At 56.5% G+C, this 17,068-nt stretch overlaps 1 protein-coding gene across 1 annotated transcript in view; it reads right to left on the bottom strand.

The window, feature by feature from the left end:
• Positions 1-9,148, bottom strand: part of LOC102455749 (cholesterol 7-desaturase nvd-like) — a 31,346-nt gene extending 22,198 nt beyond the window's left edge. Inside the window, exon 1 of the mRNA XM_075905320.2 lies at positions 8,815-9,148. Within this exon, the coding sequence (XP_075761435.2) occupies positions 8,815-9,127 (313 nt within the window). The 5' untranslated portion in view covers positions 9,128-9,148. The remainder of the gene's footprint in view (positions 1-8,814) is intronic.
• Positions 9,149-17,068: the final 7,920 nt, after the last annotated feature.

The following is a 17,068-nucleotide window of genomic DNA, read 5'->3' as shown; positions in this document are numbered from 1 at the left end:
AGAGTCCAACCACCGTGAGAACCTGTTTGGATTTCACTGCTCCAGGCAGCCCAAACCCACCTCTGCCCCACTCCGGCAACCTGTTCTTCACTTGCTCCGGGCAGCGAGAGAGCTGAGGTTACCCGCTTCCTGTCTCGAGGAATTCCAGCTCATAGCAAACCGTCCTTCGGCAGCGATCTCGTTTTTCAGATCGGACTCGTCATCGAGCATCTAGGACCTGACCCCGAAGAAGTCAAGCACCTCGTTCCTCCACATCCCAGTGACACTCGGAGGGAAGGAGCATGGTGCAAAATTCATCCCCAGCCTGATCTCTTCACCTGGTTTGTGGGCCAGTGGCCAAGCAAGCTCCAACTCCTGTGCATGTAAGTCTCACTCTTGAGGTTGGCAGTGGCATTGCTCCGGTGTGAATGCAGCAGCTGTGGGAGACCAGGAACCAATCAAGTGACTTGGGCCAAGCCCATGAGAACATGGTAAGTCACGCCTCCCCCCCATGCTTCATGAAAAGTGGCTTATAAAGATGCATAACTCAAAGATGCTTTATGCAAAACAGGGCCTGGAACATCCATTTTAAAGTTCCACTCTGCTGAACGTGTCTCTTCTAGTTTTGTGCGTGTATCATTCTTGCATGTGACGTTAGAAAAATGAATCTGCTTTTAATTCTAAATGTGGGAATAGGGGCCAGGAGTGATACTTGAGGGACTTAATGGTTCAGTGCTCAAAACAATGACCCATGAATGGTTTTATTTTTCCTGTGAGCCCAAACTGTGGTTAGTCCAAGAAAGCTGTGACCAGGCCACCTGGTTCTAGAATCCCATGGGGATGGGGAGACTGAACAAAAGGTTCTCACCTCCAGGGAAAGTCTATTTAAGGAAGGGCTACTCAACTTTGGAAGCCCCGGGGGCCACAGTGATACTCACAGCACATGCCAAGGGCTGCAACTTAAGTGTGGTTGCATGTGCATGCAAATATATATGCAAATAGCTTCTTTCACACTGAATGGGCATGAATACAAAGATTGAGGCAAGACTACACAACACGCAGGCCCCATTTCAATCAGTTCTGCTGATAGTGCATTTTATTAATATCTACCTGATTGCCACTCACATGACAGCACTTTCAGTGAGCAATGACAGTCCAGGAATTGAACTACTAAAATGCATCTCAGCAGAAGACCATTCTATTGACTCCCCATTATGGAGCATGTTACCGGCAGAGGCCATGTTGAGTCCTGCGTAAACCCAAACCGCACCACGGGCCACAAACAACCAGGCCACGGACCGCATGCAGCCCACAGGCCACGTGTTGAGTAGCCCTGATTTAAGGAATGGAAAACAATTAGGTTTTTGTCTTCAGTCAGCTTTTGAAATTCCCTTCCCTATCTTAAGAGGATGCACGTGAAAATTTTTGGAAACACAAACGTGTAGCAAAAGGGTGAAGGCAAAACTGCTAGGCCCAGAAAAAGATCAACTCTGGCCTGAGATAAGAACAACTGTTTAGCATAAGAATTTGCATGCAACAAAGTCTCTGAGGGTATGTCTACACGACATGGAACGAGGTGTACCGGTAGTTCGGATTAGAGAGCCTAATCCGAACTACCTACTCTGTGCCGCGTGTAGCCGTGGGCACGGAGTCCAAACTACCGGGGCTTTAAAAATGGCGGCGCACAGCAAGATGCAAATGAAGCCCGGGATATTTAAATCCCGGGCTTCATTTGCAACTTCGGTTGCCTACATTAACCACCCTAGTTCGAACTAGGGTGGTAGTGTAGACATACCCTTAGTGTGTTAGAATTAGCTGGCCTGTTTTGTTTATTTTGGCTTAGTAATTTAGCAATCGCTTAATTCCTACTTTTAATAAACAAAGGTATTTCTACTAAGTATAATCAAGCCCCAGTGTAAACAATTGTTACCTGGGAGGAAGTAACCAGTGTGCATCTCTCTCTTTCATTGACAAAGGGGGTGAAAAACTTTATGAGCTTTCTCTGTATAAAACTTTTCCACAGCGCAAGAGAGGGGTCCTCCCAAAACGGAGTTGGTTCAACATCTCTATTGCTCTGCAGCGGGGCGGTACCCCAGCTCTGTGTCTTGGCTGGGGAGACCAGAGCTTCTAGCCAGCAGGACAGAGTGGGGAGGAGCCTCAGAAGGCATGCATTGGTGGCTTGATCGTAAGAACCAGCATTCTGGCTAATAAGTATAGATGGACCTAACCTCCTTGAATAGATCTTGTTCCTTTTTGGACCCTGTTAAAGTCCTGGTCTTCACATCCTCCAGCAAGGAGTTTCACAGATTGACTGTGCACTGCGTGAAGAAGTACTTCCTTTGCTTTGTTTTAAACCTGATTAATTTCATTTGGTGACCCCTAGTTCACTAGGTGACAAACCCAAAGTTTTACATGGGAGAAGTTCGAAAATCTGCCCCCTTTATCAATAAGAGAGAGAGATGCACAGTGGTTTCTTCCCCCAGGTAACAATTATTTGCACTGGGTTTGGGCTTGATCTGCTTTAATCTCCTGAGTTGGCCACTCTCCAGCTCTGTGAATCCCAGAGCTTTCCTAGGCACCTGGAAGAGAGACGTGGCATCGCTCCATGTGCCCAGTGCCCGAGGGATTTCTCCCTTCGATCTGTGTTCCTGGCTGGGTTCCTTAGGAACAGCACGAAAACATCCAACGTTCCACCCAGAAGTCATGAGACACCCACAACCCCAGAGGCAGAGCGAAGCCGCAGGCTTATCGCCCCATCAATGTGCTGGCTCATAGACCCATTTCTCAAGTTTAATTAAAAAAGAAAATCTCTTAATTTAGAACGTGGGGAGTCAGGCTAAGGCCCGGGGTTGGCAGGAGACCCGAGTGGTGCGAGAAGGAAGATCCAGGGGAGGGTTGTAAAGACCAGGATTTTAATAGGGATGAAAAAGGGTTCGATAAAGTCCTGGAGGACAATTGTTATTAGCCGGGATGGTAAGAACGTGTAACAATAGAGGGATCACCTGATTCTGTGTTCTGTTTGCTCCCTCTGGGGCACCTGGCACTGGCCACTGTTGGCAGACAAGACGCTGGGCTGGATGGACCTTTGGTCTGACCCAGTCTGGCCGCTCCTATGACTGGTTTATATGGGACCAAGATTGTCCAAAGTTATCACAAGGAACCACTGAATGTGGATGGCTGTGAACTCTGGACAAGCTCCAGCAAGGAGACCAGTGGGGCGGGGGGAGGTTGTCCCTTGTTGTGTTTGTAACCACAGGGCTCTTGCACCTTCCTCAAGCATCTGGTGCTGGTAAAGACACAACGTTGGTCTAGATCGGGGTGGGGAACTCGTGGTCTCGGGCTTCCTTTGATCAGCCCCATAAGGCTCCCCCTACCCCTGAGCGGCGTAATCTGGTGCTTCTGCTCCAGCCACGCTGGGGGGGCACCATGGTGAGAGCACCAGTGGTAGGCCCCTGCTGCGGGGGTGGGGGTGAGCCTAGCGGGCCCAATCAAGGCTCTGCCAGGCAGGGCCTAGGAAGCAGCTTTGCGTGCTGCAGGGAAATGTTCCCTGCCCCCATCAGTCCCACTGTCTGGGGAGCCGTCCCTGCAGCATGCAGAGCCGTGCTAAGCCACCTGCACCCCACCCTGGAGCTGCACGAGGGAGGTACCCCAGCCCCCTGCCTGATCCTGCCCAGACTTCTTTCCCCCAGCCTGCTCCTGTCCTCTCCCAGACCCTGAACCCAACTCCTGCACATACCTCACACCCCCACCAATGTTCCAATTTTCCTCTACCCGTGTGTGGAATACATTTTATTCTGTGCACCAAGGTATGTGCAGAGGTGCACCACCAGTAGCAACTCCCACCACTGGCTGTGGATGCTCTGCTAACTAGCTGGGTGGCTGCCCCAGCATTCAGCTTACAAAGAACAATGACCCTCCCACCCAGACCTGCCCGCAACCTGCTCCCCAGCGGCCCCCTCCCACACACTGAACCCTCCCTTTTGGCCTCATCTCAGAGCCTAGGGGGCCCGCAAAAAATCTACTAGCTGTGACATTTCCCCCACCCCCGCAAAGAGTTAATCCAGCTCGGGCAAGCCCAGAGCCTCGATTCCTCCCTCTGCCCCACCTGCAGTGGGGCTGGGGCTGGGGGTGTCTTTTCTCCTGCTTCTCAGTTGAGGGCTACATCTGTGAGGAGGTTTTCCCTCCTCAATTGGATGCCAGGCCAGTGTTATTCCCCTCCCCTCCTTGTATGCAGCCCCTGACTGATTTTTCTGTGGGTCAGTGGCCCCCAACCCAAAAATGGCTCTGCCCACCCCAATCTAGATGGACCTGGGCTCTGATCCAGTCTAATCCTTCCAGAAAGCGGGGGAAGCCAGAATAGGTTGGAATGGCCCAGAACAGCATTGGACTAAATAAACCCTCATTCTGCAGGCAGTGGATACAGACAGACAGCCTTGAGGAAAATATTCGAGGAACGCAAGCCTCTGATTGGCAGCCAGGAAGTAGCGTGCTCCGCAAAGCTTCCTTTTACACGGAACCCTGGAACAATCTGTCCCAAGCGGCACACAAACAAGAAGTGATACATTGGCCCCACGTGGGCGTGAACACCAGCGGGCAGGGAAAGTCTGTTTGAATCCACCTTTAACTGGCCAGTCCATGCAATAAAGAGCTTCATGGCTAAAACCACTCCCCCGGGAAGTCCCCAAGCGGCACAGAATGAAATGAAACCGATCACACACGCTGCAAGGACCCCCACGCTACGAGAGAAAACCTTTGCCGAGTTAACCTTCATGGGCCCCTTCCGGGCACTAATTAATAAAACCGCCCCGAATACTCTGTTTCAGAGTGACACAGAAGACAAAGAATGATGCATAAAAAGGAGCTCAGTTTTTTCAGGGGGGGGGAATGCAGCTGAACTGACTTAACTATCCACCCCTGGCAACAAAGGGTTAATCATCAATAAACTACCCAGAAAACTTCGTCTGACATTGCACAGAGAACCTAAATATTGCATCTAGCGGAACTAAGTGAGAACCTAATACTGCTGGACATTAGAGGCTATGTCTACACTCGGCGGCTTCTGCGCAAGTAATACGCAAATGAGGCTAAGCGTGGAATATCGCCAAACCTCGTTTGCATACCTAATGAGCCACCATTTTTTTCAGATGAGGCTCTTGCACAAGAAGGAGAGTCTACACTGCCTCCTCTTGCACAACGCCGCTACACCTCTTACTTTTCAGGAAGAACAGCGTTGCGCAAGAGGGTTTTTCTTTGGAACGGTGGAGTTCCTGGGTCAAAGGAGAACATGCTGGTTTTGCTTGCAGATTTCTGTGGACTATTTAGGGATGTGAATGGTGACCTTACCAGGCGATGCTTACCGGGTAACGGCAGCAGCGGATATAGGGCAGGGCGAGAGGGGCAGCTGCCCCGGGCCCCGCACTTCAATAGCCCCCACACCCTGGGCCCCGCAAAACTCTCATCCGCCCCTGGGTAACCGTTAACCAGTGCCTGGAAGCAGCCCCCACATTGGCAGCCTGCTGCGGGAAGAGGGCTGCTCCAGCCCCATCAGGCCCCTGGCTGGGCCAGGAGCTGCTCCCACCCCCACCTACGATCCCGCTAAGTCGGTTACCCATTAGGTACACTGGTTAAATGTGATGTGGCTATTCTGAGGTTTCTTGTGCCAGCATCAAGTGCCTGGTCACTCCTCAGAACGGACGCCAGCGTCTGCAGATCGTCCTGTTAGCGTGTTTCCGTACAGCCAGATCTGCCTTCTCTTGCATTTGGGCTGAGTTTTCGGACGACCCCGCCCCCTTCCCAATTGCACATCTACCTGTTCACTTATGCGCGGCCAACACAGGGCAACATGTTTGAGAAGTGTTGCAGGAACATGTTTCAATTGGGATTAATGTAACCACAAACACCTTTTTTGCTTCATTTGGCATCACCCTTCGATTGTAATGCAGCCAGGCTATGCTTGTAAAAAAGAAATCAACAACGGTGATACATCATCAGCGAGACTGCCCGTGGTCTTTGAGCCAAGCACGTTCTGTGTTACGTTGCCCCGGCTTTGTGAAGTGTACGATCTTGTCTACTGGGGTGCTGTTAGCCGGCACCGCCAAAGGATCAGGATTTCGCTTTGTTAGCAAGCTGGGGTTACCAGCTAGCCATTCCCAAAGTCACACTGTCCTAAACCCTGCAGTTAAAATGTTTGCTGGCAATAGAAAGCCAGCCCCGGAGTGTCTATCTGCACTTCCTGGAGCACCGTTAGCCTTTGCAGCCCGGAATTCACACTTGGATACATTTGTTGTAATTCTGCTGGTTTTCCCACGTACCGCCCTTTCTTCCAACAGCCGTTTTCCAACCAACAGGGGAGTCACAACCGTGCTACCTTCCCATACTGCTGACAGGGAAGAGCCTGGCCCAACATTTCATTTGGCCCACCCCTGAGCTTCATGCCACTACAACTGGGGCTAGCCCCCCTGGACACAGAGCCATGGGAGCTGGACGGGGTCCGGAAGTTGCACCCAAGAGGAAGGAGATGCAAAGGGCCTGTCGCAGCTGCAGCATCCAGGACAAACGAGCCAGAGCACGAGCTGCTCCCATGGGAAATGCTGCCTCGCTGCACGTACGGAGAACTCTTGTCCCCCGCTTTCTCTGCCTCCCGGTCCAGGGAAGTCACTTGGTGGGGTGGGCAGGCCTAGGGCCACCCACGCTGGTGGCTCCCATCCTGCCTCAGGCTCAGCTGCTGGTCCCAGCTGGGATGGAGGCAGGAGAAGCCAGGACTGCAGGAGGCAGCCAAGCCGGGTCAGACCCGGCATCCAAAATCCGCTCCCTGCTGTAGGAAGAGCCTCACCCTGTCCCACCCCCACCCTGCTTCCACCGCCACCCCACCCCCACAGATCCAGACCTCCCCATAGCCAGATGCCCCTGCCCCCCAGAGCACCCCACTCCCCCTGCATCCAGACTCCGCTCAACACTTCACCCGGGGAAGGACCCATCCCCTGCACCTGGATGCGCCCCATGCACCTGACGCGCTGCCCCCCCATAGTCCTGCCAGCTGCACCCAAACTTTCTCCCCACTTCCCCAGCACCCAGACCACCTCTGCCAGCCCCCCCCCCCCGCTTGCTTGGCCCCAGTCACTGTCACCTGGGTGATCCTGCTGATCCTCCTGGCCCCGTACTCAGAACTAGGGTTGTAAAATCCCATTCAAGTGGCTAACCAATTGTGTGGGTGTGGGGGGGGCGTGAGTGGGGCTGCACTGCCCCTCCCCCCACTGCCAGAAGGGGCTGCACTAGCCAGCAGCCCCTGCCTGCAGCAGGCAAAGGCACCCATAGGCTGGGACTGCTCCAGCATCCCAGCCGGAGCTGCCCCTGTCCATGGTGCCCCCCCCCCCCCCCCCAGTTAAGGGTGAGGCTTACCAGGTAACTGGCTAAACCTTCACACCCTTACTCAGAACCCCCTATGAGCCCCTTTGCACCCAGATCCCTGCCCACCCCAGGCCCCCGCTGAGCCACCCACCCCCAGGCTGCCTCTCACACCCCCTCACCCCCCAGGCTGCCTCACACACCCCCTCACCCCACACCTGGATCACACACCCCAGGATCCTGTTCGACCCATCCCGCCTGCCTCCTCCTGGTGCAGCTGGCAGAGAGACCAAGGCCCTGGGGGTGTTTCCGGGGCAGGCCCGGCCGGCGGGCTGTCGGGACTGGGTGCAGCCTCGCCATGGAGTCCCTGTCGCGGGGGAGGGAGGGGAGCTGCAGGTGGATCTCCCACCTCCATGCAGCCAGGGGCCTGTGCTCCCCCCTGCCACGCCGGAGCCTCCACATCTCTGTTTGGACAAATACAAGGAGCAGACTGAAAATATCGCGCGTGGCCCTTTTCATGGGTCGGTGCCAAATTCCAAGCAGTGCACGCACAAGGCCCACCAGCCCGGCAGCACACACGGCAAACCCCTGGTGCTGCCCGCTGCTTCGTGCGCCCCTGGTGCAAGCACCCCACGCCAGTGCATCTCCTCCACGCTCGCTCAAGGCCATGCCAGCAGGGAGCATCTGCGCCGATTCCTGCCAGCTTGGCAGAGCGCCCATCGGACCCGCTCAGGCTGTGGGAGACGGGCCTCCCCAGCCCCAGATGCCCCGTCTGCTCAGGGATGACTTGCCAGCCAGAGGGACAGCCAGGAACGGCACCCGCCAAGAAAGGGCCCGCTGGGCCGTGCCAGGCTGCCTACAGCTCCCACTCAAGTTACTGCCAAGTCAGAACAACTGCCCCGTTGAAGAGCAGCCTTTCCTCCCGTCTGCCCCACGGGCACCAGCGCCGCAAGGCAGGACAGAAACGCTCACCCGCCAGGTCTGAAAAGTTCCCCCCAACGTGCTGACCCAGGACTGCTCCCTTGACTCGGACAAATGGCCCCGTGGGATCCCCCTGCCCCGTTGGTAAGAGAAGAGCCGCAGGGCTCAAATCGTTTACCTTTCATACGCGAGGTGGCAAGCCCGGGGCCACCAGGGCTACAAACCGCCCAGGGTAGGGGCCCCGGGACTCAGACCTGGCCCACACTGAGCTCTGCCCTGCACGCAGGGAAAGCAAAGGGGCACCCTGCTGCCATCGCCCAGCGTGGGGCGGAGGCCAGGACGGGCCATGGCCTTGGGCACCAAGATGAGCCAAGGGGCCGGAGCAAGCAGGGGGCCGCCCTGGGGCCCAGGGGCCGGAGCAAGCAGGGGGCCGCCCTGGGGCCCAGGGGCCGGAGCAAGCAGGGGGCCACCCTGGGGCCCAGGGGCAGGCCCCTCCAGCACACCCCCCCCCCTCCGCCCCCACGTCCAAAGGGCAGAAGGAGGCAGCCCCCTGCCCCGGCCCGGACTCACCCAGCACCGCCAGGCTGCGCACCCCGCCGCGGGGCAGCTCGGGCGAGTCCAGCAGGCGGTACCAGCCGTTGGGGTAGAGGGGCGGCAGCGCCCCGACCCGGCGCGCCCGGCGCCGGCTGCAGCCCGCCTCGGGGAGGAAGCCCACGCTGTCCGGGGCGCGCCGCACCACCAAGGGCCGGGCGCAGCGGCGCAGCAGGGCGGCGCCTGCGGCCACCAGCAGCAGCAGCGGGGGCAGCGCTCGGCCCCAGCCCCCGGCGGGCAGCAGGAGCAGCGCCCCCGCGGCGCACGGGAGCAGCAAGCGCCAGAGCCCCATCGCGCCGCGCCGCGCCCTGCCCGCCCGGCCCCTTATACCTGCCGGCGAGGGGCGGGGGCTGGGCGGCTCCAGCCCGACCGGTCCCTCCGGTAGAGCGGGGCCGGCAGCCTCTCGCCCTGCTGGGGGCAGGTCCCTGGCCGGCTGGGACCACAGGGCCAGGGTTCCCCCGGAGCCGGAGGTGCTGGGACCACAGGGGCAGGGATCCCCCGGAGCCGGAGGTGCTGGGACCACAGGGCCAGGGTTCCCCCGGAGCCGGAGATGCTGGGACCACAGGGCCAGGGATCCCCCGGAGCCGGAGGTGCTGGGACCACAGGGGCAGGGTTCCCCCGGAGCCAGGGGTGCTGGGACCACAGAGGCAGGGATCCCCCGGAGCCGGAGGTGCTGGGACCACAGGGGCAGGGATCCCCCGGAGCCGGAGGTGCTGGGACCACAGGGGCAGGGATCCCCCGGAGCCGGAGGTTCTGGGACCACAGGGGCAGGGATCCCCCGGAGCCGGAGGTGCTGGGACCACAGGGGCAGGGATCCCCCGGAGCCGGAGGTGCTGGGACCACAGGGGCAGGGATCCCCCGGAGCCGGAGGTGCTGGGACCACAGGGCCAGGGATCCCCCGGAGCCGGAGGTGCTGGGACCACAGGGGCAGGGATCCCCCGGAGCCGGAGGTGCTGGGACCACAGGGGCAGGGATCCCCCGGAGCCGGAGGTGCTGGGACCACAGGGGCAGGGTTCCCCCGGAGCCAGGGGTGCTGGGACCACAGAGGCAGGGATCCCCCGGAGCCGGAGGTGCTGGGACCACAGGGGCAGGGATCCCCCGGAGCCGGAGGTTCTGGGACCACAGGGGCAGGGATCCGCCGGAGCCGGAGGTGCTGGGACCACAGGGGCAGGGATCCCCCGGAGCCGGAGGTGCTGGGACCACAGGGGCAGGGTTCCCCCGGAGCCGGAGGTGCTGGGACCACAGGGGCAGGGATCCCCCGGAGCCGGAGGTGCTGGGACCACAGGGGCAGGGATCCCCCGGAGCCGGAGGTGCTGGGACCACAGGGGCAGGGATCCCCCGGAGCCAGGGGTGCTGGGACCACAGGGGCAGGGATCCCCCGGAACCGGAGGTGCTGGGACCACAGGGCCAGGGTTCCCCCGGAGCCGGAGGTGCTGGGACCACAGGGGCAGGGATCCCCCGGAGCTGGAGGTGCTGGGACCACAGTGGCAGGGATCCCCCGGAACCGGAGGTGCTGGGACCACAGGGGCAGGGATCCCCCGGAGCCGGAGGTGCTGGGACCACAGGGGCAGAGTTCCCCCGGAGCCGGAGGTGCTGGGACCACAGGGGCAGGGATCCCCCGGAGCCGGAGGTGCTGGGACCACAGGGGCAGAGTTCCCCCGGAGCCGGAGGTGCTGGGACCACAGGGCCAGGGTTCCCCCGGAGCCGGAGGTGCTGGGACCACAGGGGCAGGGATCCCCCGGAGCCGGAGGTGCTGGGACCACAGGGGCAGGGATCCCCCGGAGGCGGGGGTGCTGGGACCACAGGGGCAGGGATCCCCCGGAGCCGGGGGTGCTGCGACGAGGGGTGCTGCGGACACACCCCTGGTCTTGCAGCTGTTCCATTCTGTTCAGGGTTACAGTTTGGGCCAGTGGCTCTCACCACCTACAACTGCGCACCTTGGTCTAGCCCCCTCACCACTAGAAGTTGGGCCCTTCCGAGCCGTCCCACGTGAGCGGGGGCCGTGGCTACTGATCAGCCAGGGTGGGCCGGGAGGGCGTCCCGAGCCTGTTTGCCAGGGGCCGGGATCACGTGAGGATTCCCTGTTCTGTTCAGTTCCTCTGGGGCACCTGGCGCTGGCCGCTGTGGGCAGACAGGGCCCTGGGCAACGTGGGCCTGTGGTCTGACCCCATCGGGCCGTGCTGATCTTCCATCTCAGGCCAGGCTCACTGGCCACAGGGCTGAGCTGGCAGCCCGGTCTCCCCATGCAGGCCTCCCGCTCCTGTGACCTCCAGGCACACATGACCGACCTCACACACCAGCTGCTCATCCAGGGCTCCCCCAAGACCCGGAGTTCTGGCTCCCGCCCGTCACATGGCTCTTGCCTCGGCTTGCTGCCCTGGGGAGCCCATTGGCAAGGGAGCAGATTGATAGGGGACCTGGATTCTGTCTCCCCTGACCTTGGGGAAGCCACTTCCCAACTTTAGTCTAGGCTAGAACAGGGCCCTTGCTTAGCAGGTACATTCTCACCCTCTCTGTACCGTACCTGCCTTAGCCGAAAACACCCGCCTTTCCCTACCGCCCTGGAGGGGCGTGTGCCTGGATGTAACCTCTCGCCTAGCACCCTGTCTCCTCCCCTTTTGCATCCCAGCCTTCTCCTTTCCTTTCACCAGCTGCCTCATCTTCCCCCCTCTGCTGGAACCTGCTTTCCACTGCGCCTGTGGTTCTGCACACCAGACAGTGGGGGTGTGTCCAGGAAGATGAGGTTGTCCGGGGCCGGGTCTCACACTTTTCAGGTTGGCAAGGCCTTCCTTCTAGCTCCTCCCTCAGCTTCCAGAATTCTGCCCCTCCTTGTCCTCTCCCCCACCGGGGTGCATGGGCACAAGCAACTCCGCGCTGGTGCCAGCGTGGCGTTGGGTTTGCTGGCAGTGGGGAAGAGAGGCTGATGTCCCAGCTGATAGCGTGGCCTGCCCTGGCATCTTCCCCAGTGGTGCTCAGCATGTGGGCTGCAATTGTTCATGCCTGTGTAAAGACAGCACCTGGTTGAGTCCCCTGGGGGGGGCTTGAACCTGGGGCTCGCGATACAAGGCACATCTGCCGGTTGTTGCATGCTGGCCTGATTGACATTTATCGAGGGCTCTGTTCCGGGGGGCTGTGTGCCGAGCCTAGTGGCCTGCTCTGTCAGGAGAGCTCTGGGGGTGACATTAATTGAAATGTCTTACAGCTACTGTCCTATTGCAACCCAGGGCCCTGCCAGCTCTTCCAAAAACTCCCTGCAGGAGCAGTGCACCGGGGCGCACCCTCTTACCTTCACCTCTGCTTTGATCCCCAATCCCTTTGGATCCCTTGATGGGGGGGTGCAGCTAACTCAGGGAGAAAGGGGTTGGAAAGCCAGCATGTAAGTGACCAGAGGAGCTCGCAAATAGGGGCAGCAAATGGGTTTAGAGAGGGCTCGTGGGACCCAGCTACCCAGAAATATTCTCTAGACCGGTAGTCACCGGCCAATAGATCGGGATCTACTGGTAGATCTTGGAAACTGATAGGCAACCCTAACAGGTTTGGCACTTTGTCTGTCCCTCCCAGCACTACCCTCTTCCCTGGAGGTGCCCCTCGCTCCCGGAAGCCTCCTGCTTGCTGTGCATGGCACGGGAAGAAGAGGAGGGTGCTGCTGATGTCAGGGTGCCCCTCCCCTCACCCTGTACCCCATCTCCACAGAGCAGAGGGGGGCAGGGATGGAGAGAGTTTGCTGGCTGCTTTTGAGGGCCAGGGGAGGGGTGAGCCTGCCTTAGCCCCCTGCACCACCACCCAGAAGCCACATGTGGTAAGAGGTGCCCAGCTGGAGCCCACATTCCAAACCCCAGCCCCAGTCCTGAATCCTTCCTGCCCCCCAAACCTCTGCCCCCAGCCTGATAAAAGTGAGTGAGGATGAGGGAGGGAGGATGGAGTGAGCAGGGGCGGGGCCTTGGAGAAGGGGTGGGAAGGAGGCGGGGCCAGGGTGTTTGGGTTTGAGGTAGAGCCTGGATTGCACTTAAATTCCAAAAGTGATGTAGTGCTTAAAAAGCTTGGAGACTGCTGCCCTAGAAACCAGTAGTTCCCAACCCGTGGTCCGCGGACCCCTGGAGGTCTGTGACAGTACTGCAGGGGGTCCTTGGAAAGTTTAAGAATAAGGATCAGGCCCACCATGAGGGGCCCGATCCTTACTTTTCTTTTCTTTTTCTTTCCTTACTTTTCTTTTCCTTTTTTCCCCTCCCCCAGGGAGGGAGGGTCCACGGAATTTTAATAGATTGAAAAGGGGGTCCATATGCTCGAAACAGTTGGGAACCCCTGCTCTATACATGGGCCCCCACAGCCCTAAGTTATGTGCCCAGTGACAGGATGAAAATAACTTCATGCAGAACAGGTCCTATAACATCAATTTTACAGTTACAAAGTGCTGAATCAGTATATCCTGTTTTTGTGCATGTATCATTCTTGCATGGGAAATATGTATCAATATGAAGCGTGAATCTGTTTAGAATCTGACTGTTTTCACTTGCAACCACTTAAATCCTATGTCTGTATTTAACAAAACCCTTGTTTAAGACAAGCCCAGTGTAAATAATTGTTACGTGGAAAGGGAGGACAACCACTGTGCATCTCTCTCTTTCACTGATAAAGGAGGCAGATCTGACCAAATGAGCGTTCTCCGTGTAAAACTTTTATACAGAATAAAACAGATTTATTTGGGTTTTTGGTCCCTTTTGGGGGTTGGTTTCCTGGGTGCTGAGCCCTTAGAACTGAGCCCTCCTATAACTGAGATATTTCAATGTCTGGGTTGTTCTGCAGGGGGCGGTAACCCCAACTTGGTGCCTTGTCTGGGCGCAACCAGAGGATCTGGCCCAGCAGGACAGGGTGGTGAGGAGCCCCCAGGAAGGTGGGTGTCGGTGGCATGATCAGCACACCGGGCAACCCGCAGGGGCTGTCTGTGATTCAATCCATCACAGCGACGCAGCGAACCAGGTAATGTGCACAGCGGGTTGCTCCGGATGCTAGCAGGGATTTGAAATGTGTTCTAATTGTGGTGGCTGGCGAACAGGCAGAATGGTTACCAGTTTATTGTTTTCTGTTTGCTTATTTTGGGCAAGGGAAATAGAGGCAGAAAAATCAGCAGAGTGAGAGTGAGGCTCAAAATAAAGTGAAACTTCACAGGGCCCAAGGTGCAGTGGAGGAGGAAATTCATAAAAGGCCAATGGAATTAAGGAGGCTTGAGACAGAAGCACACACTCCCAGCGGAAAGGCTGCCCATGAGAGAGCCACGGAAGCCCAGGCTACGTCTACACTGCAGCCTTTGTCGGCAGAGACAATGCAAATAAAGCGCTCATTAGCATTTCTCGCCCTCTCATTTGCATAGTCTCTTCTGATCCATTTTGCAGAAGAGGTTTTTGCACAAAAAAACGCCGTGTAGACAGGGCCATTTTGTGCAAAAAAAAAAAACCCCTTTTGCGCAAGAACCCATATTCCTCAAAAAAGCAGGGGGTTTGCCCTGTCTACACTGTGGTTTTTGGAAGAGACTATGCAAATGAGACAAACAGGACTATGTAGCACTTGAAAGACTAACAAGATGGTTTAATAGGTGATGAGCTTCTACCACTATGCAAATGAGAGCGTGAGAAAAGCTAATGAGCACTTCATTTGCATTGGCTCTGCCGACAAAGGCTTCAGTGTAAACGTAGCCCCAGAGATTAACCTGCAACTGAAGGAGAAAGAATTAGAAACCCAGAAAGCTGCCCATGAGAGAGCCGTGACACTGAAACTATTTGAAAAAGACAAAGAGGAGAGAGCCCAAAATGCCGCTCCTGAACTGGCCCTCGAAGCCCATAAAGCTGCCCATGAGGTTATGTGTAGGCTACACAGTTCTTCCGGAACAAGATACACAAATTGTGAACCACACTGTGCCTATCTTTTTTCAGAAGCAGCTTTTCTGACATTTGGCCCGTCTACACTGGGCCAAATGTGGGGGGGAACATCGCATCTTTTTCGGAACATCCCTTCTTCCTTGTAAAACAAGGTTTACAGGGAGGCTGAAAAAACACATCTGCTCTTCCGAAAAAAAAATTGTTCCTTGCACGCGGAAGAGTTTTTCCGGGATACAAAAGTCTGCAGTCTAGCTGTACCCTGAGAGAACCTGGGAAGAATTAAGCCAAAAGGTGGCTTGGCAGGAGAGGGAGAAGGTAAGACACCATGAACTGGCTGGATTGGACTAGAACTAGTCAGCGCCCCCAGAGCGGCAAAATTTGGGATTGACTGCACCATGCCTCTGCAGACGACGCCGAATAGTTCCCCACCCCAGTAAGCCTGCGCATCGTGCCTGTGGTTCCTGAGGATCAGGAAATGCCCATTCTGGGGGCAAAACTGAAAGGCAGAGCCTTGGCCTTAGGCAGTAAGATGCCTGGTGCTGATGCTTAGCCGTGGGAAATGGAAAAGTTTGGTTTTCAAGCCATTTCAGGTGACAGCTGCAACGTCCAGGGTGCAATGTAGGTCCCATAAGAGAGCGGCGGGGCTCAGTTCAGTCCCCAAATCTCCTGTGCAGACAAAAGAGGCCAAGATGTCCCCACTGTGATTCCACCAATCACTGGAGGAACAAATGCCCAGCGCTGGAGGGGAGTGAACAGCAAGGAACACGTGGGAATGCTGCTTCCCAGACCGTCGCTCTCTCTCACCGAGCCAGCTAATTCAAAGCCAGGCAGCACACACATGAAGCCTGTCGGGGGAATGGCCAAGACATCCCTGCATGGAGGGATATTGGGGCAGAAATGCTGTAGTTTGAAGGGACTTGCTTAAGGGGAAGATCTCCTCCTTGGGGCTGAATGAGATTTGGTTGGTGGCCATAAGATCCTTGAACCCTTGGCCAGGTTACAGGTGCGGGCAGGATAAAACAGCGCTCATTTAACTGTTGCTACTGTTACTTTGCACTTTTATTTTGGGAGAGGACTTTTTTGAAGTGGCCAAGTCCATCCCAGGAATTGTTAGCAACAAGAAGGACCCTTGAGGGGTTGGACTCGCTGACCTCCTGAGGTCTCTTCCAACTCTATGATTCGATGACTGAGTTGAAATCCCAGAGGGAGAGGGGAAAACCCTGGGGCTAGAGAGGAAACAAGAGCTGGCCTCTTTAATTCTGAAGAAGCTGTAGACCTGGGCTAGAGTGAAGATCAACGCTGAGTTGAAACGTTTTGCTTTGGGGGGAGAAGATTGTCTCACCAGCCATTTCTGCAAGTGCACTGGGCCTGGCAAGCCACATTGCTTCACGGTGCTTTTCACCACCGCGCCTTTGTGTCGTCACCTGTCCGTATTTCACTGTTACGTCCAGCTGTCGCTACAGTGTGATCCATACAATCGGAGCGGGACAGGGGAGAGGGAAAACACCCTGGCTAAGTGCAGTTGCTAGGCAACTGAACCCCCATTGTATGGTGATTGGAGGTGATCTGCACCTCGGCATCTCTGTGTTCTCATTAGCATGAGTGTACCTTATACTTCGAAATAAATTAACGGCCATATTTCATATAACAAACTCCCACCAGTTTTTAAAGCTTTGAGGAGCTGGTGATCAAACTACATAAAATCTACCATGACACAAATTCTCCTGCACCCTCCCCCGCCCCCCTATACCTTGTGTGCCCCAGGGGTATGCATGCCATAGTTTGAGAATCCCTGCCGGAGCGGTGATTTATTAAAGGGGATACTCTATAGCAGTGATTCCCAACCTTTTTCCCATGGAGGAACCCCTAAAATAATTTTTCATATCCCGAGGAACCCCCACCTATGAAAATTGTTTGCTAGGCCAGAAAAAGTTGACAGTGGGGAGCACAATTCAATTACTGCTAAATTTTTTCAATAAAATGTATTCGTAAAGAGCTGGTGTGTGTGTGTGTGTGTGTGTGTGTGTGTGTGTGTGTGTGTGTGTGTGAGAGAGAGAGAGAGAGAGAGAGAGAGAGAGAGAGCTAGCTTATACTGTAAGAAAAAAAATTGGAGTATTTTTCCTGTCTGTTTTTGTATTATCTAATCTTTTTTTTCAAATAGCAGATATCCTCCCTCTCCGGCCTCTCTCTCTTTCTCTTCTCCTCCCTCTCCTGCCTCTCTCTCTCTCTTTCTCTTCTCCTCCCTCTCCTGCCTCTCTCTCTCTCTTTCTTTTCTCCTCCCCCTCCTGCCTCACACTCGCAGAGCCCAAATGGCAGCTTGCTCCCGCACAGCAGCCCAGCTGAGCAGCGCAGAAGTCAGC

This window comes from Pelodiscus sinensis, chromosome 23 (genome assembly GCF_052426305.1).
Source record: "Pelodiscus sinensis isolate ZL-2025 chromosome 23, ASM5242630v1, whole genome shotgun sequence".
Classification (NCBI taxonomy): domain Eukaryota; kingdom Metazoa; phylum Chordata; order Testudines; family Trionychidae; genus Pelodiscus; species Pelodiscus sinensis.
Note: the sequence above shows the minus strand (reverse complement) of the source record. Positions and strands in the feature narration are given on the sequence as shown.